The sequence below is a fragment of the Perca fluviatilis genome, chromosome 14 (genome assembly GCF_010015445.1).
Source record: "Perca fluviatilis chromosome 14, GENO_Pfluv_1.0, whole genome shotgun sequence".
NCBI lineage: Eukaryota > Metazoa > Chordata > Actinopteri > Perciformes > Percidae > Perca > Perca fluviatilis.
In genome coordinates, this window is record NC_053125.1 from 20781656 (window position 1) to 20809098 (window position 27443).

General features: G+C 40.1%; 1 protein-coding gene and 1 long non-coding RNA gene across 3 annotated transcripts; both read right to left on the reverse strand.

Moving 5' to 3' along the window:
• Nucleotides 1-1913: 1913 nt before the first annotated feature.
• On the reverse strand, nucleotides 1914-4734 carry LOC120573348. Its single transcript, XR_005641691.1, has 2 exons — nucleotides 4617-4734; nucleotides 1914-3650 (listed from the first exon to the last, which is right to left on the reverse strand). It is a non-coding gene; the product is annotated as an uncharacterized LOC120573348 (long non-coding RNA).
• A 3112-nt stretch (nucleotides 4735-7846) lies between these two features.
• supt16h (SPT16 homolog, facilitates chromatin remodeling subunit) lies at nucleotides 7847-26355 on the reverse strand. 2 transcript variants are annotated; one of them, XM_039822948.1, is made up of 25 exons: nucleotides 25999-26355; nucleotides 24855-24947; nucleotides 23997-24167; nucleotides 23644-23796; nucleotides 23384-23530; nucleotides 21988-22139; nucleotides 20331-20503; nucleotides 19114-19204; nucleotides 18955-19028; nucleotides 18667-18779; nucleotides 18031-18096; nucleotides 17824-17922; nucleotides 17702-17713; nucleotides 17315-17430; nucleotides 15815-15968; nucleotides 15577-15704; nucleotides 15010-15272; nucleotides 14767-14885; nucleotides 13782-14020; nucleotides 13608-13683; nucleotides 12537-12706; nucleotides 11754-11883; nucleotides 10889-11015; nucleotides 10575-10649; nucleotides 7847-8717 (listed from the first exon to the last, which is right to left on the reverse strand). In XM_039822948.1, the coding sequence occupies exons 1-25, from the start codon at nucleotides 26062-26064 to the stop codon at nucleotides 8596-8598; spliced, it is 3129 nt and encodes a 1042-aa protein (XP_039678882.1). In that variant the 5' UTR covers nucleotides 26065-26355; the 3' UTR covers nucleotides 7847-8595. The 2 variants fall into 2 exon arrangements, with proteins under 2 accessions (XP_039678882.1, XP_039678883.1); XM_039822949.1 differs by lacking the exon at nucleotides 17702-17713.
• Nucleotides 26356-27443: the final 1088 nt, after the last annotated feature.

A 27443-nucleotide genomic window follows, 5' to 3' on the forward strand; every position in this document is an offset into this window, starting at 1 on the left:
GTTGTGCAACCCTGCATTGAAGAATTGTAGCAAATGTGTTTTTTTATTGCCATCTATAAAGGAAATGAAAAAAGTGTAAGTAACGTAACAATGCAGAGATTTAAATAGCCTTTTTCTAGTTTTTGTTAACCTACCATTCCCATGGAAAACACAAAAAAATATTTTAGTAATATTTGTTATTTGCACAATTAATTTCAATGTTTTGTTGTTGTTTTTTTACTTCCCTTTTCTGAAACCTAAACTATGACCTGGCAATTTTGTATGGCATGAAAATCCATTACAAACCTGAAACTTTTTTTTATTTTATTTTTTTACCTTTTTTATCTGGGTAAGTCGATTGAGAACAAATTCTGATTTGCAATGACGACCTGTAACATTCGCACAGTGTTCCACATTCATACCTGGAAGCTGCCCAGTTCAACCACAGTCTGATCTGCTGGCCCCTGAGCAGCTCCACTGGAGCGGTTGGAGGTTAAGGGCCTTGCTCAAGGGCACCTCAGTAGTGGTGATGAGGGAGGGACAAGCGCTGCGGATTTTAGTTAGATAGCAGTCAGAAAATTCAATGATTCTGATTAGTTATTCACCTATTAATCAATTAATAGTTGCAGTCATTCCCTGTTTTATATAATTGTTAAGTGAATATCTTTTGGTAAGTACTAAACAGATATTAATACATATTTTCTTACCTGCCTGGCGTGTGACCACCGCAATGATAAAAACTGTCCCTGTGAATTAGAAGTAAAATCCACTGTCAGAATAAAAAACACATGGGCAAGGATTCAAATTATGGGGTGTTTTTGAACACATAATCAAAATGTTTTGATCAAACTTTTTTTTTTAATACTTTACTATTTTGATCAAAATTGATGAAAGATGAGTACAAACCAAAGAGAAGCAGTTTCTTCCAACCTCCCTCCATGACCTGGAATGTTTCCAAAAATAAATAACAAATACAAGTAGACAAAAGGTGATGGTACTGCTGTAAAGATGGCCTAACCTCCTCTGTTTGCGTCTTCACAAAATGTACTCATGCATTCTCTTCCCAGTCGCTGAGTTTGGATACTAAATGGTTCATGACCACACGTAAGTGGTTGTGTGTCTTTGTTAGTGGCCGTCCAGAGGTTTGCAGTCCTGACAACGGGTGTGCTCTTGTATCTTTGTAAGGACCAATGTGAGTCTTACATCTTGAGAATAAGGACATTTTTGGGCAGTGCCCAAGGATTTGGTTTTAGGGTTGAGAATAGAATTATATTCAGGTGAGGTTTAAGGTTGGAGTTAGGCATCTACAGTAGATGTGATGGTTAGCAACTATTGAATACTTAAGTACTCAAGTATGTCGGTCCCCTCAAGTACAGCAATACAAACGTGTGTTTGTACTACTGTGTGTGTGTGTGTGTGTGTGTGTGTGTGTGTGTGTGTGTGTGTGTGTGTGTGTGTGTGTGTGTGTGTTGTGTATGTTATGCGCGGTGCGTGTGAGAGATAGATATGTTCCTGCATTTTTGGTTTGCATTAGACCACTGCAATGTGTCTGGACATGAGATTTGGTTACTGTCAGTTCATGTTTGCTTGCGTTGGGGGTGCAAGTCAAAACTACAACTTTGTTTTAAAAAGACCAGGTGAGCTGCTTGTTTGTACTGTGCACAGCCTCCTCCCCCCCCCCCTTGTCACAGTTTATCACAGAGAAATGAAAGAATTTACAAAAAATATTATTTTCCTCAGAATATAAAAACAAATCCTTAAATGTCAGTTTAAAGGATAAGGCTAGTGATATTCTATATTTTTCTTAGTCCAAAAAACAATTAGAAAGACCAAAACAGAACAGTATTGCCTGTGTAGCTAAAGCCTAATACATATTATTCATCTGTGCCATAGAGCTTAATTGTTCTCCAAAATCATGAAATCACATACTGTTGCACTGGGTGACAGTTCCTTTATTATAGTGAAAATGGGCACTGTAGTTTATTTTGAGTCCCACCTCCACAACATATCCATGTACAATAGCTCATACAGCTTACAAAAAGTTATGCACAATTTTTCATTTACACGAGCGATCAGTGAGCCTGTGTAAAGCTCTGCAGTGCCAAACATATTTATTTGTGTTCAAATAAATATGTTTGTTACGTAACTTACTTAACAAAAGTAAAAGGTGAAAGTCCTGTGTTTGTTTGACCCATCCCGCCCTACACAGACTTTGTCGCTCTTTATATTACATCGCCTGACTTCCTTGAGGCAGGCCTGCATGTCCTGGTTCATGATTATGTGGGTTATATACTAATGAAAACTTGTTGCAGGTATAAGTACAAACAGTGAAGGAGAACAGCCTGACCTACAACGTCCTGCTACTGCAAATACTCATAAGTAAATCAAATGTTTATTAATCTCTAGCTGTATATGGTCCCCAATAAATGCACAATTTACTTATGTTTGGCAGTAGCCAGCAGTGTAGGGAAATTGTACAAACTTGAGAAACAGAAATTGATTTTTTCATAATTATATTGTCTATGCAAATGTTCTCCATGAATATTAAGCAGTCAAGTATTTTTTATTGACAAGCCAAAGTCCTGAATAAGAAGTAGACATAGTTTATTAATTCTCAAAGGGAAAGTTTAAATTTTGTTAACTAGGCTACTATCCTTTACCAAGTGATCTATCGTTGCAATTGTTATGATGCAAAGTTATTACAATTGGTCATGGTGCTGAGACAAAATGAACATTTGCAGAATTATGAGTTATAGTTTGAGTTTTCGAAACTCTGGTGTTGCTGCTGCCCCGGTTCTCGCTGTTGTTGTTCTCCCTCTTCAGAAAGCAACTTCAGGTTAAAATAACACAGGAGTCCATCCATCAAGAGTTGAACGTTTGTGCAAAGCAGAACATTTACATAAATGGTGAGATACTCTCCACGGTTGGCTGTACTGATCACCAGGCACTGAAGAATAAAAGAGGGGGCGAAGACAATTAGGAATGTGAACATGGCGACAAACACAATCGGTTTCTTCTGAGCAGCAGCAGAGGGGGACGCGCTTGACACTGTACACTTTGCAATGATGGCCAAAGCCAATCCAATGGTAATAGCTCCCAGCCCAAATATTGCCACCTGGCTGAAAAGAAAAGAAAAAGGGACAAACGCATACACTGACACAACCAACAATATGTAAACGGCTTGCTGATTATCTCCCGATTGTGGATGGAATGAAAAAAGGAGGCAAAACAAGGCAATAAGGAGATGGTAAATCAATCCATAGCATCTGAACAGGTACCAAAGGGAATAGATAGTATCGTCGAATCTAGGGCTGGAGGGGAACTCGATGAATAGAATCGCCAAAATGATTGCAAATAATGCATTCCCAAAATCCTTTACGAGCATGCCAAACATAGCTCTAAGGTGGATGTTTTTAACACCCCTGCGTAGGTTATGCTGTTGTGAGTTGATGACTTCTTTGAGCCTCCTGCGTTGGGATCAGAAGGCCGAGATGTAGCTGACGAGCCCCAGCAAGACAGAACCTAGGAGCAGTCCTGCAGCTAAGTAAGGGTCTCCTGCAACACCTGCTGTCATGAGGAGAGCTGATTCCCGACCGTAGGGGAAGACATTGACAGGCCACGTGTTGTTCTCCATGATGTGGTGGTCGAACTTGTTTTGCTAGTCCTTAGTCCTGTTGGAAGAAAGAGAATAGTGTTAATTTAAATGTATCACTCAAAGAGCACACAGAGCACACTTTGTTTCCCCAATCCCGTTGTGGTAGGAGCCGTAGCTGCTGCCTGGATTGGGTTCAAACATTGTGTACAAAGGTGGCTGTGGTGGATGGTGGGCATACAAGCACAGGACACCCTGAGTCACACTGATAGTTTGCAGCAAAAGTACTTTGGGTAAGGTTTGGGAAAGAATGTGGTTTCGATTAAATGTTAGGAAAGTGAACATGTCATGCTTCGTACATGAAGTCCCAGTAGACCTTTTCACTATTTAACCAACACCATGATCTTTCCCTTAGCTGAACCAAGTGCCTTGAGTATCTCACAATAACCATCTCGGACTTTAGTTACTGTACAAGTAGACATTGTGAGGGAATAACAAATACATTACATTACCGATACGTTAAATATCAACATTTTGCAACTTATCAGATACATTAAACAACATTTATTATGCTGATAAAAAACATAATCCAGGTGGCATTACATTTACCAAACTTCTACATTAAAAAAAAAAACTCTAAAAGAATGACCACCTAAAGTAAAAGTATTAGACTGGAACTTGGACATTAGTAAGAATACTTATCTGTACACTAAATTTAAAACTTGGCACATTAATGAAGAATGTGTAGACGTGATATTGCAAATAATGCGTTGCCTCCTGTCTTTCCACAATAAAATTCTTAGTATTTATTTGGAAGTTGACTCATCATCCAAATCTGGCATTTCTGTTGTGTTGCGAAGTCTTTCTCTATGCTAGCTGTTAATGTTCAGACACATCAGACTGTAAGTACTCATGTTTAAAACATGAACACCAAATAACATCTACTAGTTATTGGTCATCAATGGTATCAATTAACTACATTTCTTAAAAGTAAAATAAGAACAAACATTTTGTTAAAAAAAAAAAACTGAAGATTGGATCTTACCTGATTTAGCTGTTGATCTCTCGTTGCCAGGGGAAAGCTGTTGAGTGACAAATATTTTCTCTTTGGGCTGCATATATACGGCGTACAGTACCTTGTAAAACTAGTGCACTCACGCACATCATCTTTTTTATTTCCTTGTATCATCAGACAATACCAGTACTGATCTCATGTAGCAGGTGACTAGCCAAACCTCCACAATAAAAAAAAAAAAAAGTTGTTGTTGGTTTATTAAATATTACATTTTTAATTTTAACCAGGATTAGACTGATTCTACTTTTGATTGCAAATGTTTAATGAATGCATGTCATGTTGTTTGAATGGTTGGGTAAACTAACAAAAGGTGATTTAGTTCACATAGGTAGGTTGACCTTCTAATCAAATCAAACTAAATGCATCTTTATCTCTTTATCGCCACCAGAGCTCTTTTGACCAGCAACCAGATATAAAACCTTTACAACATGAATTAAAGTGTGGAGTGAAAATGTGTTCTTAAAGCTGGACAGATGAGACTCAAAAAAAGCAATCCAGTTTATCATTCATTTACCCTCACTTACCCTCCTAAGTTGTATGATGTATTGCAACATCAATATTCAGAATTGTAAGGGGTCATATGATGTGAATGATATGAAACTATCATAATGTTTTGTTGAAGGCTGGGACAATCAGCTGACACGTTATGAGAGGAAAGCTAGAGCTATATTTTCTTTAATGATTTATTTGATCCATATTCAACCCTTCTGTCACAGGGTCAGTAAACATGACTCACTTTGGTTTTTAAACTGACTTTGACACACACACACACACCTCTTTAAAAAAAACTGTACTGCAAGTAAATGGTCGAAGGATTTTTGCATGTGTAAGAAACCCAAATGAACCTGAAATATATTAATCCAAACACATGAGAGATAGTTTGGCAGAATGAAGGTCCAAAGAAGAGTTCAACATTTTGAGAAAAACACAGGTGACACACACTCTTTAAAAAAATGAAACAAACGAGATATAACATGTTAACTGAGTTTAAGTTACTGCTGGCAGGTGGCATTTGCTCTGTCTAGACGGAGCAACCCAGTTTGCACTCTTTATGCCAATCTAAGCTAATTAGCTGCTACATATGTAACGTTACCATACAGGTGGGAGTGTTGCATCAATATCTTAGCTAACTCTGCAAGAAAGCAAATGAGAATATTTATTTTCCAAACTTTAAAATGGCACTGTAAGTGCAACTTTTGTATTTCACGTACAGAAAGACAAGGCAATTTGTAAAATTGAGCACAGTGGATAAAGCTACACAAGACATGAAGCTAAAAGATGTCCTGAACTACAAGAAAGTAATGTGCAGCATCTTATAAGGCTGCAACTAACAAGCAAGGAATAATCACTTTTAAACTCATGTCCATGATTAGGCTACAACCTAATCAACAAGTAGAAATTGTTATGGTCTGGGTGCGGTAAGAGCTCAAAAAGGTTATGAAGCACTGATCCTGTTCCTCCTCTACCTAAAAGGTCATTAGTAACAGATGCTGTCCTGTGAGGAACACGAGGACAGACAGGCTGCCCTTCACGTCTTGTCAGCTTTCTTCACACTTTTGTTTTCCTGCAACACAAATGTAAACATTTATTAGACACTAAACAGTGTATAAAAAGGGAACAAGCTTACATTTCTAAATCTCATAGGTGTACAAGGCCCCATGCAGTGGTGGTATGTGGGTCTATTTACTCAAGTACAGTAATTAAGCACAATATCAGGCAACATATTTGAAGAATGTTCCTTCTACTTTACACTTGACTACATTTCAGAAGGAAACATTGTACTTTTTTACTCCATTAGATTTAGATTGATATAGTTGCTTTGCAGAAGTTTTACATATAAAAACCACAACTAACCATAAAATATGATGCATTATTAGAGTGGACAACTAAAATATATGAAGTATTCAAAATGTAAAAGTACAATGCTACTTAAACATGTACTGTATGCATCAGTAGTAATAATAGTTTTTCTGCATTGAGTACTTTTACAAGTACATTATGATACTTCTGTACTTTTTCCTCAAGTCTAATTTTTACATGTATTTTTACATTATGTATTGCTACTTTTACCAAAGTAATAGATCCTAAAATGTCACCAAAAATCACAGGTCTTTACAAGCTGTACTGTATACCACAATTTATATTACACCCTCAGTACTCCACAATATTCTTTATTTGCTGATGTTATGAAACATGCATAGATTGAGTAATTTAAATAAGTATGCTAAGAATGCTTTGCATCTAGATACAAATGCTTAAATAATCAAATGCAAACATAAGGGACAGAGAAAGACATTTTGTTACAATTAAACTTTAAGCAAAATAGTACATAATGGTCACTTGCCTGTAGTAGAAGGTCTCAGGTCACCAGATGACTTTCTTTCACTTAGAACAGGCTTTCTCTGCACTGTGACAGAGTGACTTGACATGATGTTGTAATAAGGCAAAAGCTCAAATGTTGTTGTTCGTCCATAAAAATCAAAAATAAATACATTTTTAAAGATTTTTTTTTTGGGAGGCTTTTCCCTTTAAGATATAGTGACAGTGGATAGACCGAAAGGGGGAAGAGAGATGGGAGACAACATGCAGCCAAGGGCAGCAGGTCGGATTCGAACCCGCGCCACTGCAGGACTCCGCCAACATGGGGCAAATGCGCTTACTGGATGAGCTAGAGGCCACCCCCAAAAAAACATTTATTTACCCACTTAGCTGAGTTGGTATTGGCTTGTTATCACTCCAGATTGTTTTGGTGCGATTTGCCCAGTGTTGGGAGATAACAGCAGTAGAGAAGTCGGCCTTCTCTTGAATATAATTTAACTAAAGGGCACTCTGTAAGAACAACAATGTTTCTTTATAGAAGTCATGGTTCCTCAAGATAATCCACAGACCTGATTGTGAGCAGTTTCAAGTAGGAACCACTTTCTACACCAAACAACTGCATCAATGCACAGAAGGTTAGTATGCGAGCCAACATTTTCTCACACGCATTTTCAGCGAAGGGAAAAAGGTCTACTTCGGCAAAAAGAGCCACAGAAATCTTATTCACTCACATTGTGCTGCGCTGCACATCAAACAAGTCATTTAGGTCGATTGACATTACTGTCAAGGTGGGTTTGAAACGTTTACTGTAACAATATACCCAAGAATAAAGTTTCCAAACGTGCAGCTTCTAGAAGAAAAACAGAACATTCAAAACAAACTACAGTTCCTTTTAATTTTATTACAAAAACAAAACAGAATTTTTTTTAGAATGAACAGTACAACAACAAATCTACTGAGAATAAACAAAAATAGGGGAACAGAGAGCAGAAGTGAGAGGGAGATGGTGTGTGTGTGTGCATAAGTTTACAAACCCCGTTTAAAAAAAGAAATGATCAGAAAATGTATCTGCCCCCCCCCTCGAAAAAGACGTTCAATCATATTACTACAATTTAACAAACACTGAAGAAAACATGAGGGAAAACAGACGAGGTGGAGAAGAGAGTTTCTCAGTTTATATATAAAAACACTTGGCAGAGGATATGTCAAGCCTTTTCTTTTATTATCCATAAGAAGGAACGTGTCTTTAAACAGAAAATAAACAATGCTCGCAATAAAAACCCATTTCAACACACATGCACACACACAGACACACAAACATGAAACCCTGATGGATGGATGGAGAGGTGGAAACCAAAGAGAATAGAGGAAGGAATGAATAGGGAAAAATAAAACTAATGACGTGTGTGAGAGACTGTCATGCTGGTTCTTTCTTACCATTTCAACATGACACTTCACTGACCAACACGAAAATAAGGGGCGTCTACGTCTATATACACATCGTGTGACAGAGCGTGTGTGTTTTGTGTTAAGTGTTTGAGTCAGAAGAGCAAGTTGGGGAAGGAAGGGTCGGGGTCAACTAGGTTTGGCAGTATGTGTGTGTGTGTGTGTGCGCGTGCGCAAGAGACATTTAGGACCGTCGCTTCTTCTTGCTGGGAGCGCTGCTGGAGGCCGATGGCCGGACCTTTCTCTTCTTGTTGCTGTTGTTGATGGCAGAGGTGTCCTCGTCCTCATAGTGGCTCTCTTTGTCAGCTAAAAAACAAAAAAAATGGACATAGTTAACATTTTAACAAAGAAAATTCAAGGTATGAGGACACTACTACCACATTCCCACTGAATCAACCTACACCCCGTAATATCTGGCTTTTGGTCTGCAATGGGAAAGGCCACAATCCGCATTCACTCCCAGGACCAATGACTCTGCAGTGGGCAGGGCTATTTCTTGGCTCCAGCTACCATCAGCAGTGGTGGAAACAGGACACCCAGGTAGATAACCAATTTTTGGCCCTGTGTGATGCCGTGATGCACGTGCGTGTGTGTGTTGGAGCTAGTGAGAGTGAATGCTAAGCAATCGGTCTGAGCAGACAAGACTTTATTTTTATTAGCAAAGATATCAAGTGAACGTACAGCAGAGTTTGCAGTTTTGTGCAGTGTATCAGATGGCTGTAGCAAAAAAAAAAAATAAAAAAAAATAAACACTGTTCACACCCGTTTCTGGCACGTTTGGGACATTGAACGTGACCCACCAGAAAAAATAAAAACAGATCTTTTCTCTTTTTTACTCGTCTACTGGCAGTGGGAAAGGAGTCTAAAAAAACTCTTACATTCACATTGCGGCAGGGAAAGGATATAATCGAGTGCTTGGTGTACGAGGAACACAAGCATGTGAATTAGCTCATCCATCTTTCTCAGGCTCTATTTACATGGTACCAGCATTGCTACGTACTCCCAATAAAATAGTTAGCATTTTTATATCAACCCAAGAAAATTAGGTTTGTAAATCATTAAGTTTTGCCTCACACATGATTCTGTACAACTTAAAGCCTTCCTAGAGGACATTAATAAGATGAGACTTAATGTATATCCCAATACCCACACTTGCAGTTTTTGCAAGTACTAAAGTATCTACTAGTGGGACGTATTTCCAGTAATTACCAAAGTGCCCCTTATGACTTTAGAAGAGTACTATTAATAAGGACATCCTGTCACTCACACAAATACTGCACATGGCACAACCCAGCTCAGATTAGGTGGAACAAATAAGTAGGCTTATCCAGACAGTATACAGTTACAATCACATGACCGTAAAAAACAGAGGAATACAATTAAACTAAATCTCGAAACAGGTGGGTCTACAGTACATTAAATATACGCAACATATGTTGAATGGTTAGCGGCGGCTAGCAGGGCGAGCTAGCTACCGGCAGGATGTCCGAGTTGAAAACGCATCTTGTTGTCACGTAAGGGCCCCGTTCATGTTGCACAGACATTTGAATTGCATTTTGTGTCTGTTAAGAGGCACAAAGGCTCTTCAGAACATGCCCCCACAACTGCAGCATCAAGATTCATGTAAAACTTGTCCAGAGTTGTCCTTTAAGGATGGAGCAAAAAGGATACAATCTTATTTGTCTTGGTAGTGTCAGACATATTATTCTCAGTCTCATCAAGACGTTCAGGTCAAATTACAAAAGGAAGTTCTGCCATAACTTTGTAGCGTTTAGAAATTAATAAATATTCATGCTGAATCCAACATGTCAAACTTCAGGTTTGTTGATATAGTCGATCCTAAAACCAGTTTATCTGCGCATTGAAACTGGACTGGTGTGGTGCAGCAGATCGTTTGACATACACACATCGGACATTTTTGTACCTTAGGAAGTCCTTTTTTATACATTCTTTACATAACTACCTTTCATAACTTGTCACGTGAACAACGCAGTGCAACGCTTTGAATGCCCGTCGAAGAAAAGGTTGTCTGAAAGTGTGCATCATTACCCAGTCCCATTAAGGCCATTTCATTAAAATGTTCAATGATTGGAAGACCATAAAACAAATTTAACGCAGTGGTATTTAAACAAATTAACAATAAAATGCCTTCTAGATACAAACCTCTCCTGGCTTCTTCCTCCAGCTCGTCCCAGTCTTTACCACTCTCCTCCTCGCTGCCAACCGACGCGCTGTAATCTACAAAAACACAGCAGACAACTAATGAAACAAATTTCACTTTTAAAATTTGTTTATGTACATTGTGTCGGGAAGGTTTCTACCAGCATTGATTTAACGCCATTTTCATTTGAATGAAGACCTGTCACTATGAACTGCCCTGTAGTAAATCCATCCCAAAAGTACAACGGTTTCAGCTAGGATTTAGGGTTGTGTGTCCATCACAGGTGTCGCAAAAAGAGAAAACGTAAAAATCGTACTAGAGTCCTCCGTCTCAGAGCTGTAGTCCTCGTCACTGTCTTCCTCTTCCTCCTCCTCTTCACTTGCAGACGGGTTGAACGTTTCATCCTCCATTTCGGACTCCGAATCTTCCTCTGCACCACTTCCCTGAAACCAGAACAAGACACAGTAAGAGGGATACGGTCACAAAATGTAGAAATTGACTGTAAAGTGCTCATATTATGCTCATTTTCAGGTTCATAATTTTATTTAGAGGTTATATCAGAATAGGTTTACTATATACACTATATTTTTGATGTAGTGCACATTGCTGCAGCTCCTCTTTTCACCCTGTGTGTTGAGCTCTCCGTTTTAGCTACAGAGTGAGGCATCTCACTTCTGTTCCATCTTTGTTGGGAGTCGCACATGTGCAGTACCTAAGTAAGGACTACTAGCCAGTCAGCTGCAGAGTATGAGGGCGTGCCATGCTAGCAGCTAGGCGAGCATTATAACGGGTGTTACAAAGTGACGCACGTTCGTCCCTGAAGTAAAGGCTGGACTACAATAGAGCTGTTTGGAGCAGTTTGTGAACAGTGTTTTCTGTTGGAGATGGTAAGTCCCTTTGGGGTGGACTTTTTCACTTTGTAAACCTAGAACGTGCACAAAAAAAAAGAAAAAAAAGATGTATAACACAACAAAGGAAAGTGAAAAAGCCAAAAAGCATAATATGAGCACTTTAAAAAAATAGGTATGACTGAACAGAAAAGAAAGAAAAGTGTTAAACAGGAACATCAAGAGGGAAAAACAGGTACGCGCCATTACTTTCTGCGTAGGAAATTGATAATTACCCAAAACTTTGTGCCATTTGTTTCCACAGCATTTTTTGGTCCAGTGTGCTGAACGTACCTCGCTCTCTGGGTCCAAGAAAGACCAGCCTCCCTGCTCGAAGAAGCCCTCAGGATCGTCGACGATGGTCTTCATGATCTTGGTCCAGTTCAGAGACTGGACGCCCTCGGTGTACTTGATATCACACGAGCTGGGAGCGAGAAAGAGAAAAATGTTAATAGATGTTCTGGCTGGATTTGTAAAGAAGCAGCAGAAAATTAGATGTCACTGAAGACTTTCAATCCAAATAACTAGGGCTGGGTACCGATTGTCGATACTTTTATGGCACCGAAAAAAATATTCCAGAGTATGGAAAATTTATTTATCTTTCGGTGCAAAATTTTGGTTCCAAAAGCGTCTGAGCACTTAAGCGCAAGCTTTTCTGTCCTCTCTGCATATTGACACAGAGTGTACACACACACGGCGAGCCGAAAGTGGTCGCGGTGCTGTTGACGTTACACTTCCCCTTACTAGACAAGCAGGCACAACAGTGGTTTCTCTGCCCTGACTGACAGGCTGAGCTTGCAAGGCACTTTGTTACTCTGAGTGAGCAGTTTTACCAGAATTGTTTTAAATTTTGATAACTTTTGATTCACAATTAAGGTGGAAAATAAAAGCCTTGCGTTTAATGCATTTCTGTTGATGATGAAACGGATTTTAAAACATACGGTATCGAAAAAAGTATCGTTAGGAACCGGCATTGAAACCGAGGTATCAAAATTTGCACCGGATCGAAAGATTTTCGCGATACCCAGCCCCACAAATAACACTGTTTATTGCCTTTGTCGATTATAGAAAACCTACTTGAGCCACTCCTTGATGGGGTCGAGGGAGTTGACTGGCACGGCGTTGATCATGGTGACCTTCTTGCTGTAGTCCTTGTAGACGATGACCACGTCGAAGTTCTTCAGGTGGAACTGCACGCGCTCAAAGTGCACCAGCTCCACCTCGTCCAGAGTCACCACAAACGGCGGCTACATACAGACGGCAAAGACAAATGTTTTCGGTTAGCTGCAGAAATGTTGAGCATAAAGACAAATAAATATTTCTTAAACCCCCAGATATTTTGTTAATAAAAGATCAAACTTTATTGAAGATGTCCTGTACAGTATCTGAATGATTTCCAGAGGCGTTTTTTATTAACCTTTATTTATCCAGGTAAGTCGATTGAGAACAAATTCTCATTTGCAACGACGACCTTTCACATTCATACAGTTCCACATTCATACCTGGAAGCTGCCCAGTACAACCACAGTCTGATCTGCTGGACACTGAGCAGCTCCACTGGAGCGGTTGTTGGTAGAGCTGGGCAATATATCGATATTATATCAATATCGTGATATGAGATTAGATATCATCTTAGATTTTGGATACTGTAATATGGCAGAGTGTCTTTTCCTGGTTTTAATGGCTGCATTACAGTAAAGTGATGTCATTTTCTGAACTTACCAGACTGTTGTAACTGTTCTATTATTTGCCTTTACCCACTTAGACATTATATCCACATTACTCATGATTATTTATCAAAAACCTCATTGTGTAAATATTTTGTGAGAGCACCAATTGTCAACACTACAATATCCATTCGGTATCGATATTGAGGTATTTGGTCAAAAATAGTGATATTTGATTTCTCCATATCGCCCAGCCCTAGTTGGAGGTTAAGGGCCTTGCTCAAGGGCACCTCAGTGGTGGTAATGACGGAGGGACAATCACTGCTCTTTCACTTTCCCCACCCAGATTTTATCCAGCCGGTCTGGGGATTGAACCGACAACCTCCTGGTCACAAGCTCGCTTCTTTAACCTTTAGGCCACTGCCCAAAATTAATGAGGTGAATCTTGTGTATCGATACGAAAGCGTGCCCACTCACTCACCCATTCAGTGGTATTGACAAGGGAACCCGATGTGGGTTGTAGCAGACAGGTACTCCTGTAGGGGGCGCCCTGGAACCTGCAAACAAAGAGCCCAAACAGTCAGTCACCTTGCCCCAATTACTCTTATTTAACAGCCATGGCACTCAAAAAGCAGAGTGGATCCGATTTACTCACCCGAGGTCTCTGAAGGGCACCTCGAACTCCAGCTGCTCTTTAGTCAGCGTCTCGACCTTCTCGATGAAGTTCTTGAAAGCCGACTTGAGCTTGTGCCTCATTTCCCGCTCCATCTGCTCGGCGTACAGGTCGTCTCGGTCGTGCATGTGTTGGTGTTTGCCCAAGTCCGTGGTGATCTCCCCGACCTCCGTGTAGAACTGGACGTCTGTGTGGCGTCTCTTACCGAACATGATGGCGTTCTGGAGGAGAAGTGTGATGGGGACAAAACCAAATAGTCAACGATCCAAAAAGTTGGTACTTGTTCCGTTTTGCCATTTTGGAAGAAGAAAAAAAAAAAAAAACACACACACACACACACACACACACACACACACACACACACACACACACACACACACACACACACACACACACAAAACACACACACACACACACACACACACACACACACACACACACACACACACACACACACACACACACACACACACACACACACACACACACACACACACACACACACACACACACACACACACACACACAAAAAAAAAAAAAAAAAAAAAAAAAAACACGATAACATCGTTGAATATCGCCACAACGATATAAGTTCTAATAAACAAATTGCTTGTTGAATTACAAACTAAAAAAAGGAAATCATTTCCAACATTTTACTGAACAAATAAAAAGGCAAAAAAAAAAAAAGAATGACAGTTACATTTTAAAAAAGGTGCAGTTTTCTACTGATATTTTGTTTTCAACAAACAAAAAAATCTCTAAATGTCTGGCATTATATCGCAGCCTTTCACGACGCGTTTATTGCGGCAGTTGATATCGCGATGAATGTGTGTGAATGGTGACTGAACTATGTAAAAGCACTTTGAGTAGTCATTAAGACTAGAAAAGCGCTATATAAATACAGTTTTTATTGATACCACATGAAATACAATTAATATATACACACACATTGAACCAATGAAGTTACCTTGAGGTGGAAGTGTAGTACAATGATCATCTCCCCGTCACACGGCTGGAAGATGGCGTGTTTGATGTTGTTGTAAAGAATGTCCACTTTGTCGCCGCGGACCGACGTGAAACGAAAACCTGCGCGGGGATAGGAGAGGGTTTTATGTTTTTTTTTTTTTTTATGAAGACAGTATGGAGCTTGAGGCATCACGTTGTTCGAACTTTCCCAGACTCCTGTTCATCCCAACAAGAGCTGTCTCACCGTTAGTATGGGCCTCCAGTGAGCCCTGCATCCTCTTCTGTGCGATGTTGGGTCTGATGTAGAGGTCTTTGAGCTTGGGGTTGCTGCGGTTGAGGTTGATGACCAGCGAGTCCTGCTTGACGATGCCCTCCTTCTCCTTCTCTTCGGCCTCTCGCGTCTTGTAGCGCTTCTGTACCTCCTTGATGATGCGGAAAGCGTTCTGCAGGTTGGTGGAGGGCACCGACGTGTCGCCGGGAGCTTTGAGGTTGGACGCTCGGTACGTGCTGAATGGAAACACGAAAAAGGCAGTTCAAGTAGTTGTGAATGGTACGAAGGGGAGATGAAAATGCTTTTTAAGTAAGTACGCAAGTAATAATTTAGAACTGGATTTCAGTCCTGTGCCGTCGTCAGTCAAATGCCATTTAAAAACAATATGCGACGCCAAGTTAAAGACGCAACTTTTGTGGAAACTAAATTTCGAAAACATTCAGTCTCTCTCTCTACATCTATCTCTGCCAATTCATCAAACTCGACTTTAAAATTCAGAAAATATTCTTTCATCATTGTGCAAACCGTTAATAGACTCACATTTCTTTAACAAACGTGGCGTCAGGGTTGGGGAAGATATTTCCCTCCTGTCGTCCTAGTGAGCTGCCGGGGACGAAGAAGTTGATCCTCAGGTAGGTGTAGTCTCCTTCTACAGACATGCTGATGTTCTGCACAGGCAAGAAAAGTCAACACCAGCAATCAATATGACAGACTATTGGGGGAATTAAAAAAAATGTATAAAAACGCAGGTGGACAGTTGAGGATAACCTCAGTGTACCTTGATGGTGGCGATGTGGAACGGTGTGGCGATACCAAAGACGGGCATGACGACGGTCTCGTACTTCTTGTCAATGAAGATCTTCATTTCTCGGATGTCCTTTTCTCTGGGCATCTGAGAGACATTCTTATAGGACACGTTGGATTTTCTGGCCCTGGAGAGGAGAAAAAGAGCGGAACTCAATTAATGACCAGAAACCTCATTACATGTGGGAATCCTTGGGTCTATATCACCTACTGCTTTATTTATTTTCACCAACTTAAGAAATATTTGAGCACTTACAATTACAGAAATATCGATCAAGTCCAGGCTACTTATCGGTGGCGGTGTAACCACATTAAAATGATTCACATATCTTTTACTGTGATCCTTTTTATTAATGTACAACCTAAGAAAATCCCACAATTCTCCCTCCAAGCAAACGCACAGCTTAACTACAACTTTGCATCTCCCACACTTCAAGGTTTATTTATTCAGTGCCAATGGGAACACTACAACTTAAAAATGCAAAAAAATAACAAAATAAAATATCATCTTAACCTGCAAATGACAAATCAAGAAGGTTGTATATCATGGTTATAAAAAAAAAAAAATACACATTACATAGAACTAGAAGTGCACTCTGAGAACGGAGACCTCCGCCACGACCAATCTCGCAATATTAGGAAACATGAAAAATTATTGTGCACCCACCCCGTGATTAGGACCCACTCCAAAATTTTAGGGATGGGCGCGAGTAATCGATCCCTCGCCATTATCAGGAACTCGAGGGATTAATGGAGTGAAATTAAGCTCCTTTTTGATCCAATATCTAAACCAAAAGTAAGCTCACAACTCAACCAAATCTGGTCAAAACAAACCCGGGCAGTACATGCAGATGAACAGCACCCGTTTCATTATATGCACCAGATACAGTATATTGTTGTGCATGGTTCTTGCTGCTGCCATGCTCTTTAAGCTGAATTCTAAAAATAGATTTCCCTCCACAAGGAATCAATCCCCCCCGCCCCCTCGAGTAATTCATGCAATATTATGGGAAAACATTACTCATGCCCATCCATACAAAATTGAACGGGTTCTTCTTTGGCCCATTCTACACCCTTCCACCAAGTTTCTTGGCCAGTAGATTACCATAATACTGCTGACAAACCAAACTGAAAACATAACCTTCTTGGCGGGGGTAAAGAAACTAATCAAAATAATTAGGAAATTAGTATAGTAATAATAGTGCGTTGCCCGCGAATATATAAAAAGAGTAGGTTTCTAAGTACCAAGTCCAAAATGTCGTTGATAAATTGGAATCCAGGTCCTGTTCTCATGTAGTTTTAATAGCTGACAAGAAGGAGCATCTAATCTTTGAAAGGATTAGAATGTCACTTCTTCCTTAGAGTAGGGTTACAGACAGAAATATTTCTGTAGAGTTAGGTCCCCCCCCCCCTTCTGGAAACTGGGGTATAAGGCGTTGCACAAAACGACTGACTTGTCAGTATTGGCACTCACTTCTGAATCTGCTGCTCTCCTTTCTGCTCCGTCAGACGACGCTTGGCTTCTTCGTTCAAATGATTGGCCAACTCCTTCTGGTGGGCCCGCCTCTTCTCCTCCGCCGTCATCTCATTCTGAGTTTGAACAACAAACACAACTGAGTGATCACACAGAAACACCAGAGACCATGATTGTATTCATTTCTGTTCATACAAAAAGGATGGGGGGGAAAAAAATGACACATGCAGAATGCGGACATGTGTTACACGGTTTTGGATGGTCAGAAAAATCAAAAACACACAAAAACAAGTCACACAAAAAATAAAAAAAGTATGACAACTTTTTCCCCTAAGTATGTGGATTTATCAGCTGATGAGATTTTAGACAAAAACATTGAATACTTACCTTCCCAAGTAGCTGGTAGAGTACAAAAACATTCACACACTTAGTTATTACAGCTCGGTCAAGGTGTCAAATAAACACTGATCACCAGTCACATATTTACCCACGCAAACATCCACACTTACTCTGGTTCTGTCTGCGAGCAGGGCGGCACTCCGAGCTCCCTTCCCCAGCAGCTCCTCGGCATCGTCCCCGTCTTCCTCCTCATCCTCCTCGTCGTCATTCTGAGTGGCACAAAAAAAAAAAAATCAAGTACATATAGTTCAGTGTCAAACTTTATTCCCATTTGTTTGTGCAGTTACCTACAACAAGTCAGACAGAAAGACACGTACCTTCAAGAAGATTCCCACATTTTTTATCTTTTTCTTGACTGGTGTGAGTATCGTGGCAGCGTCTTCCTGTTACAGAAACATAAAAGGTGGTAATAAATATGTAGCATAACTAGTAGAGCTGCACAATAGTTTTTTATCGCCATTGCGATATCAACTGGTGCAATAAACACATCGCATAAGGCTGCAACATTGTGCGAAACTTAGATTTTTGTGCTAGTTGAAAGAAAAGAAAAAATCTGTAGAAAACTGCAAACTCGCTTTATTTTTTATTTGATCAGTAAAAATGTTAGAAACAATTTCTTTGGAATTCAAGCAATGTGTTTTAGTATTTTAGCAGAATACTGAAAGGCAGAACTGAGTACACTTTAACAGGTTTATTTATCGCAATATTCAACGTTATCGTATATTTTCTTCAAATCATGCAGCCCTAATAAAAAGGCGCTTTGACTTTTAACTGTTGCACTTGTTTATAATGTTGATGTCAACATTTCTGTGTGTCAATCATACCAAAATACTGATTAGGTTTCCAATGGTTATTTATGCACATAAATTAAGACCCCTGAACAGCTCAAACTAAAAAGGAGAAGTTGCATTCAAGCGTCTTTGTGGCTTCTCAGCAGGGTAAGTGCATCTTACCTCATTGATCTGTATTGTGTCGCCGATGAACAAGGCGTACTTTTTCTGCTCGTCCTTCTTGGCCTCCTTATTCACGAGGTCAGCGAAACCCAAACTGATACTCAGCACCATGCCTGGAGGAGAGACGCACACGAGCTTTGGTTAACAATTATTATTTTCTACAATACATATATTTATGAGGCATTATTCTGAAAATTTTAATTTTTCTTAGTGTATTTCGACCCGTTTCAAGAGGTTTGAGTTTTTGAAAACAATCAACGTATGCGTCTGAATGTGCTGAACGCTCACCTTTTTTCAGTTTGTACTGGTTTTTAGAGTTCAAAACCAGCGAGCCTTCTCTGAACTCAATTCCCATTGCAAAGCTACAAAGAACAACAACAAATGAAGATAAGAGTCTAATGTGTAAATGCAAATGAATAAAAGAACATGGCATTTGTGTGCATTTACCCGAGGTTTTTGGTCAGCTTTGCTACGAGTTCCGACTTCTCTTTCTTCATGTACTCCAAAACAGCGTTGTAGGCGTCGCAGATTTTTACACCTGTGGCAAAAGTAAAGGTTATAAGACAGCAATACACACACACATATGCACAACATTGCCCTTTTTTCCCCCCTTTATTTGGCCACAGTTCCCATAATGCTTTATTCTAGAGCTATAAGTCAATTTATGTTTTATGACTAAAACAATAAATCAGCATAATTTCTGATTACTCATTTTAGTCATCTTAAAGTGATGGTTCGGAGTAATTTACCCTAGGTCCCTTTGCACCATGACCTCGAGCCAAACACCCCCCCCAGAAGCTTTTTTCACCTGGGTCTAACATTGGGCGAGTTAAGCATGAGTAGCGGTAGCGCTGAATAGCTTAGCGGGCTAATGGACCCACGTTTGTATCTCTTAAATGACTAATAATGCCCGAAATGATACCAAAGGTCTACACTAGTACATATAGGTTATGTACTCATAAAACGATGGATTGGAAAGTTTGTAAGTACACCAGAAGTTTATGTAAATAACACTTGCCTGCTGGCTTCTGCTCTCTGCTGCTGTTGTTGCTGCTGTGAGTCTAACTGCAGGTAGCAGCAGCAGCAGCAGCAGAGAGCAGAAGAGAGCAGGCAAGTGTTCATAAACTTCTGGTGTACTTACAAACTTTCCAATCCATCGTTTTATGAGTGCATAACCTATATGTACTAGTGTAGACCTTTGGTATCATTTCGGCATTATTAGTCATTTAAGAGATACAAATGTGGGTCCATTAGCCCCGCGCTTAAGCTATTCAGCGGCTAACGTACTCTACTCTACTCTAACGCTTAACTCCCCAATGTTAGACCCAGGTGAAAAAGCTTCTGGGGGTGTTTGGCTCGAGGTCGTGGTGCAAAGGACCCTAGGGTAAATTACTCCGAACCATCACTTTAAACTGTCTGTTTTAAACTTCTAAAGTGTGAGGATGTGAGGCTTTTCTTTGTTGTATATTAAATTAATCTTTGAGTTTTGCATTGTTTGAATAAAACAAACATTTTGAATAAAACATTTGGGCTTCTAGAAGTTGTGATGGGTATTTATTTCTCTACGATTATGTAATGACTTAAGAGAATATTCAGCAAAATAATGGATAATTAAAATAGTTGTACCTAAAGCTCCCACACTCTCAGCATGCTCCTGAACCCACCGTGTTTGAGCTCTTTGAGCAGCTCCTCTTCCACCTGCAGCAGGAAGTTGTAGTTGTCCTGCATCTCCTGAGGGGGGTCCACCATGAGGGTGCGCACCAGGTTGGAGCAGTACGACTTGTAGCGGATCCCCATGGCACACGTGATGGCACCGAAGTGCATGTGGTTCTTGTCACTGGAACAGAAAAAAAGCTGTCCGTTAAAATGATGAGCAGGGGGAAAAAAAAAATGCATGATTTGATCTTCTTTCTCTCTCCCACTCCTTTTCCCTGCCTACAGTCTTTAAACTAAGCAAGCCATCTTATGTTAGAATTTAAGGCTGAAACTGATAATTGGATTAACCAATTAGTCAATCTGCCAAAAAAGAAGATTGTGCCGGGCAACCTCCACCTCACTCCGGAGAGTGTGCACTACCCATGTAGTTCTCTGCAGCGGCCCTCCTTCCAATCTGACCTGTGGCCCTTTGCTGGGTGCCATTCCCCCGCTCTCTCTCCACTCCTCAAGTCTATCTGCACTATTAAAATAAAAACAGCCAAAAACAAAAAGAGAAAACTTCTACATACATACATACATACATACATACATACATACATACCAACTATTTTAATATTCCTTAATTTCGTTTAAGTAATGTCCAACCAACAATAAACATTCCTTAGTTCTACATTCTCATCCGTGAAATGTTTGCTTGTCTTTTTCTAAAATAATAAAACTCAATGTTTGGGTTTTAAACTGTTGGTTGAGAAAAAATAAAAAATAAAAATAAAAAATAAACAAGCAATATGAAGATATCTCCTTGGCGATTGAGATGAGCATTTTTCACTATTTTATGACATTTAATAGACCAAACAATTGGTCAAGAAAATATTCAGCAGAATTATGGACAATAAGAAAGTTCAGTTACAACTAATGAGTTATAAAGTATCCCCCACAGGCTGAACGGAAAGAAGAAAAAAAAAGTCCCGTTTCTATGAAATTATCAACAGCTTTGAAGATAAGATAATTCAACCAGGTTTGTATTATAACAATGTGGGTAGTATGTGTAAATGAGCTACGGTCAACTTCCCTCTGTATACTCGCCAGCGCCCACATTTCTATGCTCATTTGACAGCTTCTCACTGGTTTGAGGGCTTTTGATTGAACTACAGATTGTACTTCTGCATATGGAAACAAAGCGTATAGAAGCAGGTCGAGACAGTCTCTCTCTCTCAAACTCGGATTAAAATGCAAGACTAGGCTGCGCTAATCAAATATAAACCAAGATTCTGTTACTGCTTGCCTAGTTCTGGCCTGAAATGTTTTCAGAAACATATTTTAGCTTTCTATTTAACTGTTATAAAAAGGTTGTTACCAGCTGTCTGCCATATTGCCTTCTGTCTCAATACAGACATGCTCGCATTATGTCACCCACCAGTGGGAGCGTTTATTGGTCTGATGCGACGCAGTGGCATTCTAATGTTATAGGTTTTCTACCTCAGGAGCCAAAGTGAATGCCACAAGCCCTTTTTTGTCCATGTTCTCTGGTCACTTGGCACCAATTTTAAAAGTATTAGATACAGCCTAATTTTATGACAAGGCCATCTTGGCAGCAGTGAATTTATTCATTTTTTAAACCACAAAAACACATCACTGTGCCTCTGCTAAGGTGAGGTGAGTTACCTGACGACGCTGAACTTGAGGCTGTAGTTCCCTCCGCTCTGGATGATAGGAGGATAACACATCTCCACGGTGGAAGGATCTGCACCGCCCAGGTACTTCTTCTCCTCGATGGCCTTCTCCACCGACTCCGCCAGCTTACTGTGACGAACTTTCTGTTGGGGGGGGCGGGGGGTGAGAGATGGGAATATGACTTTTGCACCAAATTATAAAAAAAAAAAAAACTAAAAAAATATAAATTAAACTTGAAAATCATTGCAGAGGTACTGGTTGCTGATAACAATTGGATAACATTTTCTTTATAGAGAATTTTTTTTAATCTGCCTGTGTAGAAATTAAAAGGACAATTCCGGCGCAAAATGAACCTAGGGGTTAATAACGTGTGTACCAAGTCGAACATAGTCTGGGACATGTTTTCATTCTAATCCAATGTGTCTAGCTTTAAAGAAGCTACCTCAAACGGGTGGTTAGCTGCTAACGCTACCTTTCGGGGCAGATGGTAAAACGCTACTGCTATACCACTAACAAGGCAATAACACCACACTTCAACGGCAGCATGATGAGGGTCCCTACATGTAAACCGAAGCACTGATAACTTTAGTTAGTGTACAGACAGTTTATTAAAAAGATACATTATAAAGACTGTAGCGTTCATATTTACACAAACGCTGTGTTTGAGCTATGTTACTGGTTACACGGTGTTCGTCGTTCGACTGCTCATGACTGTTTTCCTAGATGGCGCCCGCATGTAAACATGAACGCTACAGTCTTTATAATCTCTTTTTAATAAACTGTCTGTACACTCGGTTTACATTTAGGGACCTTAGTTAGTTAGTGGTATAACAATAGAGATTTACCATCTGCCCCGAAAGCTAGCGTTAGCAGCTAACCACCCGTTTGCGGTAGCTTGTTTAAAGCTAGACACATTCAATTAGCATGAAAACATGACCCAGAGAACGGTCGACTCGGTACACGCCAGAATTGTCCTTTAATGGAATATTAATGATTTTAGCACATGATCATTAAAAATGCTTTAGGCCTATTGAAAAAAGCAAGAAAGTAATGACCCGAATGCATTTCAACAAAAAGAAAAATAAGAAAAATATACAGTACAATGTAGTGAAATTCTATTACTGCATTTAACCCATCCTAAGTATTAGAAGCAGTGGACAGTTATACATACAGCATCTGGGAAGCAGCTCAGGGTTCAGTATCTTGCTCAGGGACACTGACATGTGGCCGGAGGAGCCTGGGATTGAGCCGCCACTCTACCGCCGAGCCACAGCCACCAAAAACAATAATCCATACTTATTTTTTTACAGCGGATGGCATCCAGTTTATTGGTGCATTACCGCAACCTTCTGCACCCTGACATTAATCCACTGTTCAATCTCCTCACCTCATCTGCATCAACGATCTCCATGACGCGCTCTTTGAAGAACTTTGAGTAAACCTCGCTGGTGATGGCCGCGGCCTTCTTCATCAGGCCCAGCTCTCCGTCTTCCTTCACCGCCATTGTGTACGCGACCACGGCACTGATGTCTACCTGCAGGCAGGAAGAAATGTTAAAAAGGGGAGGTGTTGACCAAGACACAGATTAAACTTTTATTCATTTATTTTTAAATGCAACTTCAAGTGACGTTTTGGATTGCGTTTTACCTTCTCCAGCCCCTCAGCGGTGATCGTGTCGTTCCAGCTCTTCATGTACTCTCCAGGGAATTTGTCCTTGCTGAAGACTCCCACCACCTTGCCCTCTTTGCTGCCTCGGATTGCCTCGATCATCTTGTCAAAGTTGGCCTTGTTGCTTTCATTCTGCGAGACACCAACAAATAGCGATGAAGAATCTGATTTACTCAGATGAGGGCTTACATAAAAGAAGAGTTCACTAAAAGCAAACTGTCTCCTGAATCAGAAAACAAATCACACCCTCATATCTTCAAAATGTGTGCAGATCATTGTACAAAGAAGGAGTGTGTATTCAGCCATTACCTCCTTGTCTTTACACAGGTTACCTTTTCTCTGGTGAGCAGGGTGATGGGCGGGACCCCGTTGGCGTTCTCGTTGCCTTTAGTTACTGCCACCTGTTTGAGGAAATCCACCTTCTTCTTGCTGGCGAGGAAGATGATTTTGGTGTCGCAAAACACCATGATGGTGTCGGTCAACTCGTAACCAAACAGCCATGTCTGAGGAAAAAAAGATAGTAAGAAAGCGTTAAGGGGAATTCATTTGGGGGATGTGAACAAAAACATGTACACAAAACAAATTTACAGTGAGTAATTAACCTGTACAACCTTTAAAATGCATGTGTAGTTCTATTTAGCTTTAGCTACAGTGAAACTCAACACTAATTTATGGTCATACGGTCAAAGTCAAGGCAGCAAAATTGTGAGAAAAAGCACAAATAAGTCCCCCACACACATAGGCGTAAAAACCATGCTGTGTATTGTAAATAGCATAATGATGTAAACTTAAAATATCTGTAAGTAGTAAAACAATACAAACCCCAAAAAATGCTTTTTAAGTTAAGAAACTTAGTTTAACAGTTAAGGCTTCCCTCTGTGTATATCCTCTACAAGTATAATTGTGGCTGTATTATTTGTGTTCCCTTCAAAAATTGCACTTCAGAAATGTTATGTTTATTGTCCCCCCCCCCCAACTGTTAGATGAGATTTACGCCCATGCCCACACAGCTTCCACAAATGGTTAGCTAGATAGCAATGTAGTTATAATGCATGCAAAATAAATGCATTGTGAATGGAACATAAAGTGACCGTGGGAAATTGACTTTAAAGAGCATATCATACAGCGCCTGAATGCATCTACATCCCCAGTGACCTAATCATGCTGCTATGGCTGGGGTATGCCCTTACCTGTATGGCTGTGGATTTGGCGTACACAATTTCCTCGTCCACTCCGACAGACACCACAATTGCATCGACTTTGCCAAACTCATCTTCTCCTTTCTGGGAAACAAAGATTGATATAAGCACACATCATTTACTGTTTCTTATGCATGAAAACAAATTTCAAAACCGTACTGACCCACACTAATGCACTCTGGTAGACAAAGAGTGCTAGTTTCAGTTGTTGCATGAATAACCCTGGTGAGTGAAGCCAGCTAGCTAATTGCGTTAGCATCACTGAAAAGTTGATTTGTAACACTCAGGGCAACATCAGCACCTGATGTTGCATTACCTGGCAGCACATAGGATGGCTGCAAACCAGACACAGCTGGTTTAAAAAAAATGAAATAGTTATAATGCACGTAAAGCTTCTATAAAATTAGCCATTTATCGGACTGCAATATCAAGTGACAACTCACCAAGAAACCTCAAGTTACAACTTCTAAACATGAGTTTAATACGTTTTAAAAGTAGCCAAAAATGTTACGTAAAGTAATTATCTAACAAACTACTTTGGATAGAGTAATTTCCAGAAGCTGCAGGAATCCTGCACGTTACAGGGATGCTGGAGTTATTCTAATGCTAATTAGCCAGCTAACATTAGCATATTGCAAACCTTACAAACGCAAGTCAACAGTGAGGTTTAACAGTCTGGCAGCCAAGTGTCGAGCACACCTGGATGGTGAATGGTTTCTGTGATCACGTTAATGCGATTTAGTCGTCATATTAGCCCACATTGGTTCACTACACATTTAGCTGCTCGGCTAGTAAGTTAGCTTGGTGGCAAACGTGGTGATAAGTGTGCTAACATAAGTTAGCTCGCCTGTTTGGTCTAACACAAGACTGGTGAAACATCTTCCAAACATGCCCAGTTGGAGAAGAGTTTCAGGGCGAATAAAGAAAGTCAAATAGTGCAGACTGAGGCCTAGTTGTCGGCGCTGGGTGCAGGCAGGGAAACAGAACCGCTCTCGCCGAAAACGGTCAACTCGCTTTGGAGAAAAACGCGGCTAACTTAGCGGTCGGTATCTTCCAACAGCCCACTTTCTCCTTGTAACAAGAGCTACAGTAGATGACTTGACTCAAATACACGCTTGAAATCGCCCGATTTTACCTTCCAATTGCCGTATAATCTCTTGATCCGGCGGTAGTACGCTTCCTTGTCCAGGTTTACCGCCATGGTGAGTCCTCTGGTGCAAACTCCAGCTCCCGGCTTCGCTTCTTAGCAGGCCAGATGATGATGATCAGTGTCAACTAACAATAACGCACTCTTTCCACGCCTGCTGAGATCCACGCACCACTACGATATGCTGCTGCTGCTTTTCTTATAATGCAACCACAGAGGCCTTTTCCACTGAGGAATCATGTAAAAACGAACCAATTACTAGGTTTAAATATGATAAATTATTAAAATATAATGTAATTTGGCTTTTCGCCACAACCACACACACACACACACCAATCTGTTATAATTAAGTGCTCAGCCCCCCCCATCCTCCCCTCCTCCTTTTCCTTCCTCCTGTGCTTCTTTTTCCTCTCCCTCCCCCTCCGAGTCTTAACATATCAGCTATTATAATAAACAAACGTTATTTAAAACCATAAAGACGCATAATACAACCTTTTTGCTTGATTCCAACAACAAAAAAGAGAAAAAAAACAGAGGTCTAAATGCTTGGTGCAATCTGTCCTTTTTTTGTTACTTTGTAATTTTATTTGATGATTTGTGGCGTATTTTAATGTCATTTGCAGCGCTGCACTGCGCAGCAGCGCCCCCTGTCTTGTGTTGACCAAGCTACTTTTTCCCGCCACGGTGGGTTTTCCCGCCATCGTCATCAAACATTTCTACTGACGTCAATCTCGCGATAGAAAGTACAGTGATGCTATCACACGTGTAAAACCTTTTAACTTTAGTGTCTATAGTCTATTGATAAACATTTTATATTATTTTCTGCAATATTTGGTATCTTATACATTTACATTCTCAAGTGTATATTTATAATCTTGCTAAATGTATGTATAATTGTTAAATAAACTGCTGTTGCTTTTTCTTCTGTACAGTGTATGGGGTGTACTACTATATATCTTTATGGTACAATTAATGTTTATTTAAATAAATAAGAAAAAAAAAAATTTTCTAATATTGTGCCTAAACAGATGGATTCTGCTTGTTATCATGTGTGTTACACACACACACACCATTCAATGCGTTTCCTTTATTTTCATGACTATTTACATTGTAGATTCTCACTGAGGGCATCAAAACTATGAATGAACACGTGGAATTATGTACTTAACAAAGAATTGTGAAATAACTGAAAACATGTCTTATATTCTAGTTTCTTCAAAGTAGCCACCCTTCGCTCTGATTACTGCTTTGCACATTCTTGGCATTCTCTTGATGAGCTTCAAGAGGTAGTCACCTGAAATGGTTTTCCAACAGTCTTGAAGGAGTTCCCAGAGATGCTTAGCACTTGTTGGCCCTTTTGCCTTAACTCTGCGGTCCAGCTCACCCCAAACCATCTCGATTGGGTTCAGGTCCGGTGACTGTGGAGGCCAGGT

Coding starts and splice junctions, on each gene's coding strand:
- supt16h (XM_039822948.1), bottom strand. CDS start 26,064: ATGGCGGTAAACCTGGACAAGGAAGCGTACTACCGCCGGATCAAGAGA. Junction 23,797..23,996: donor CCCTGCTCACCAGAGAAAAG/GTAACCTGTGTA, acceptor GGTGTCTCGCAG/AATGAAAGCAACAAGGCCAA. Junction 18,780..18,954: donor CCAGTACAAACTGAAAAAAG/GTGAGCGTTCAG, acceptor TCTCTCCTCCAG/GCATGGTGCTGAGTATCAGT.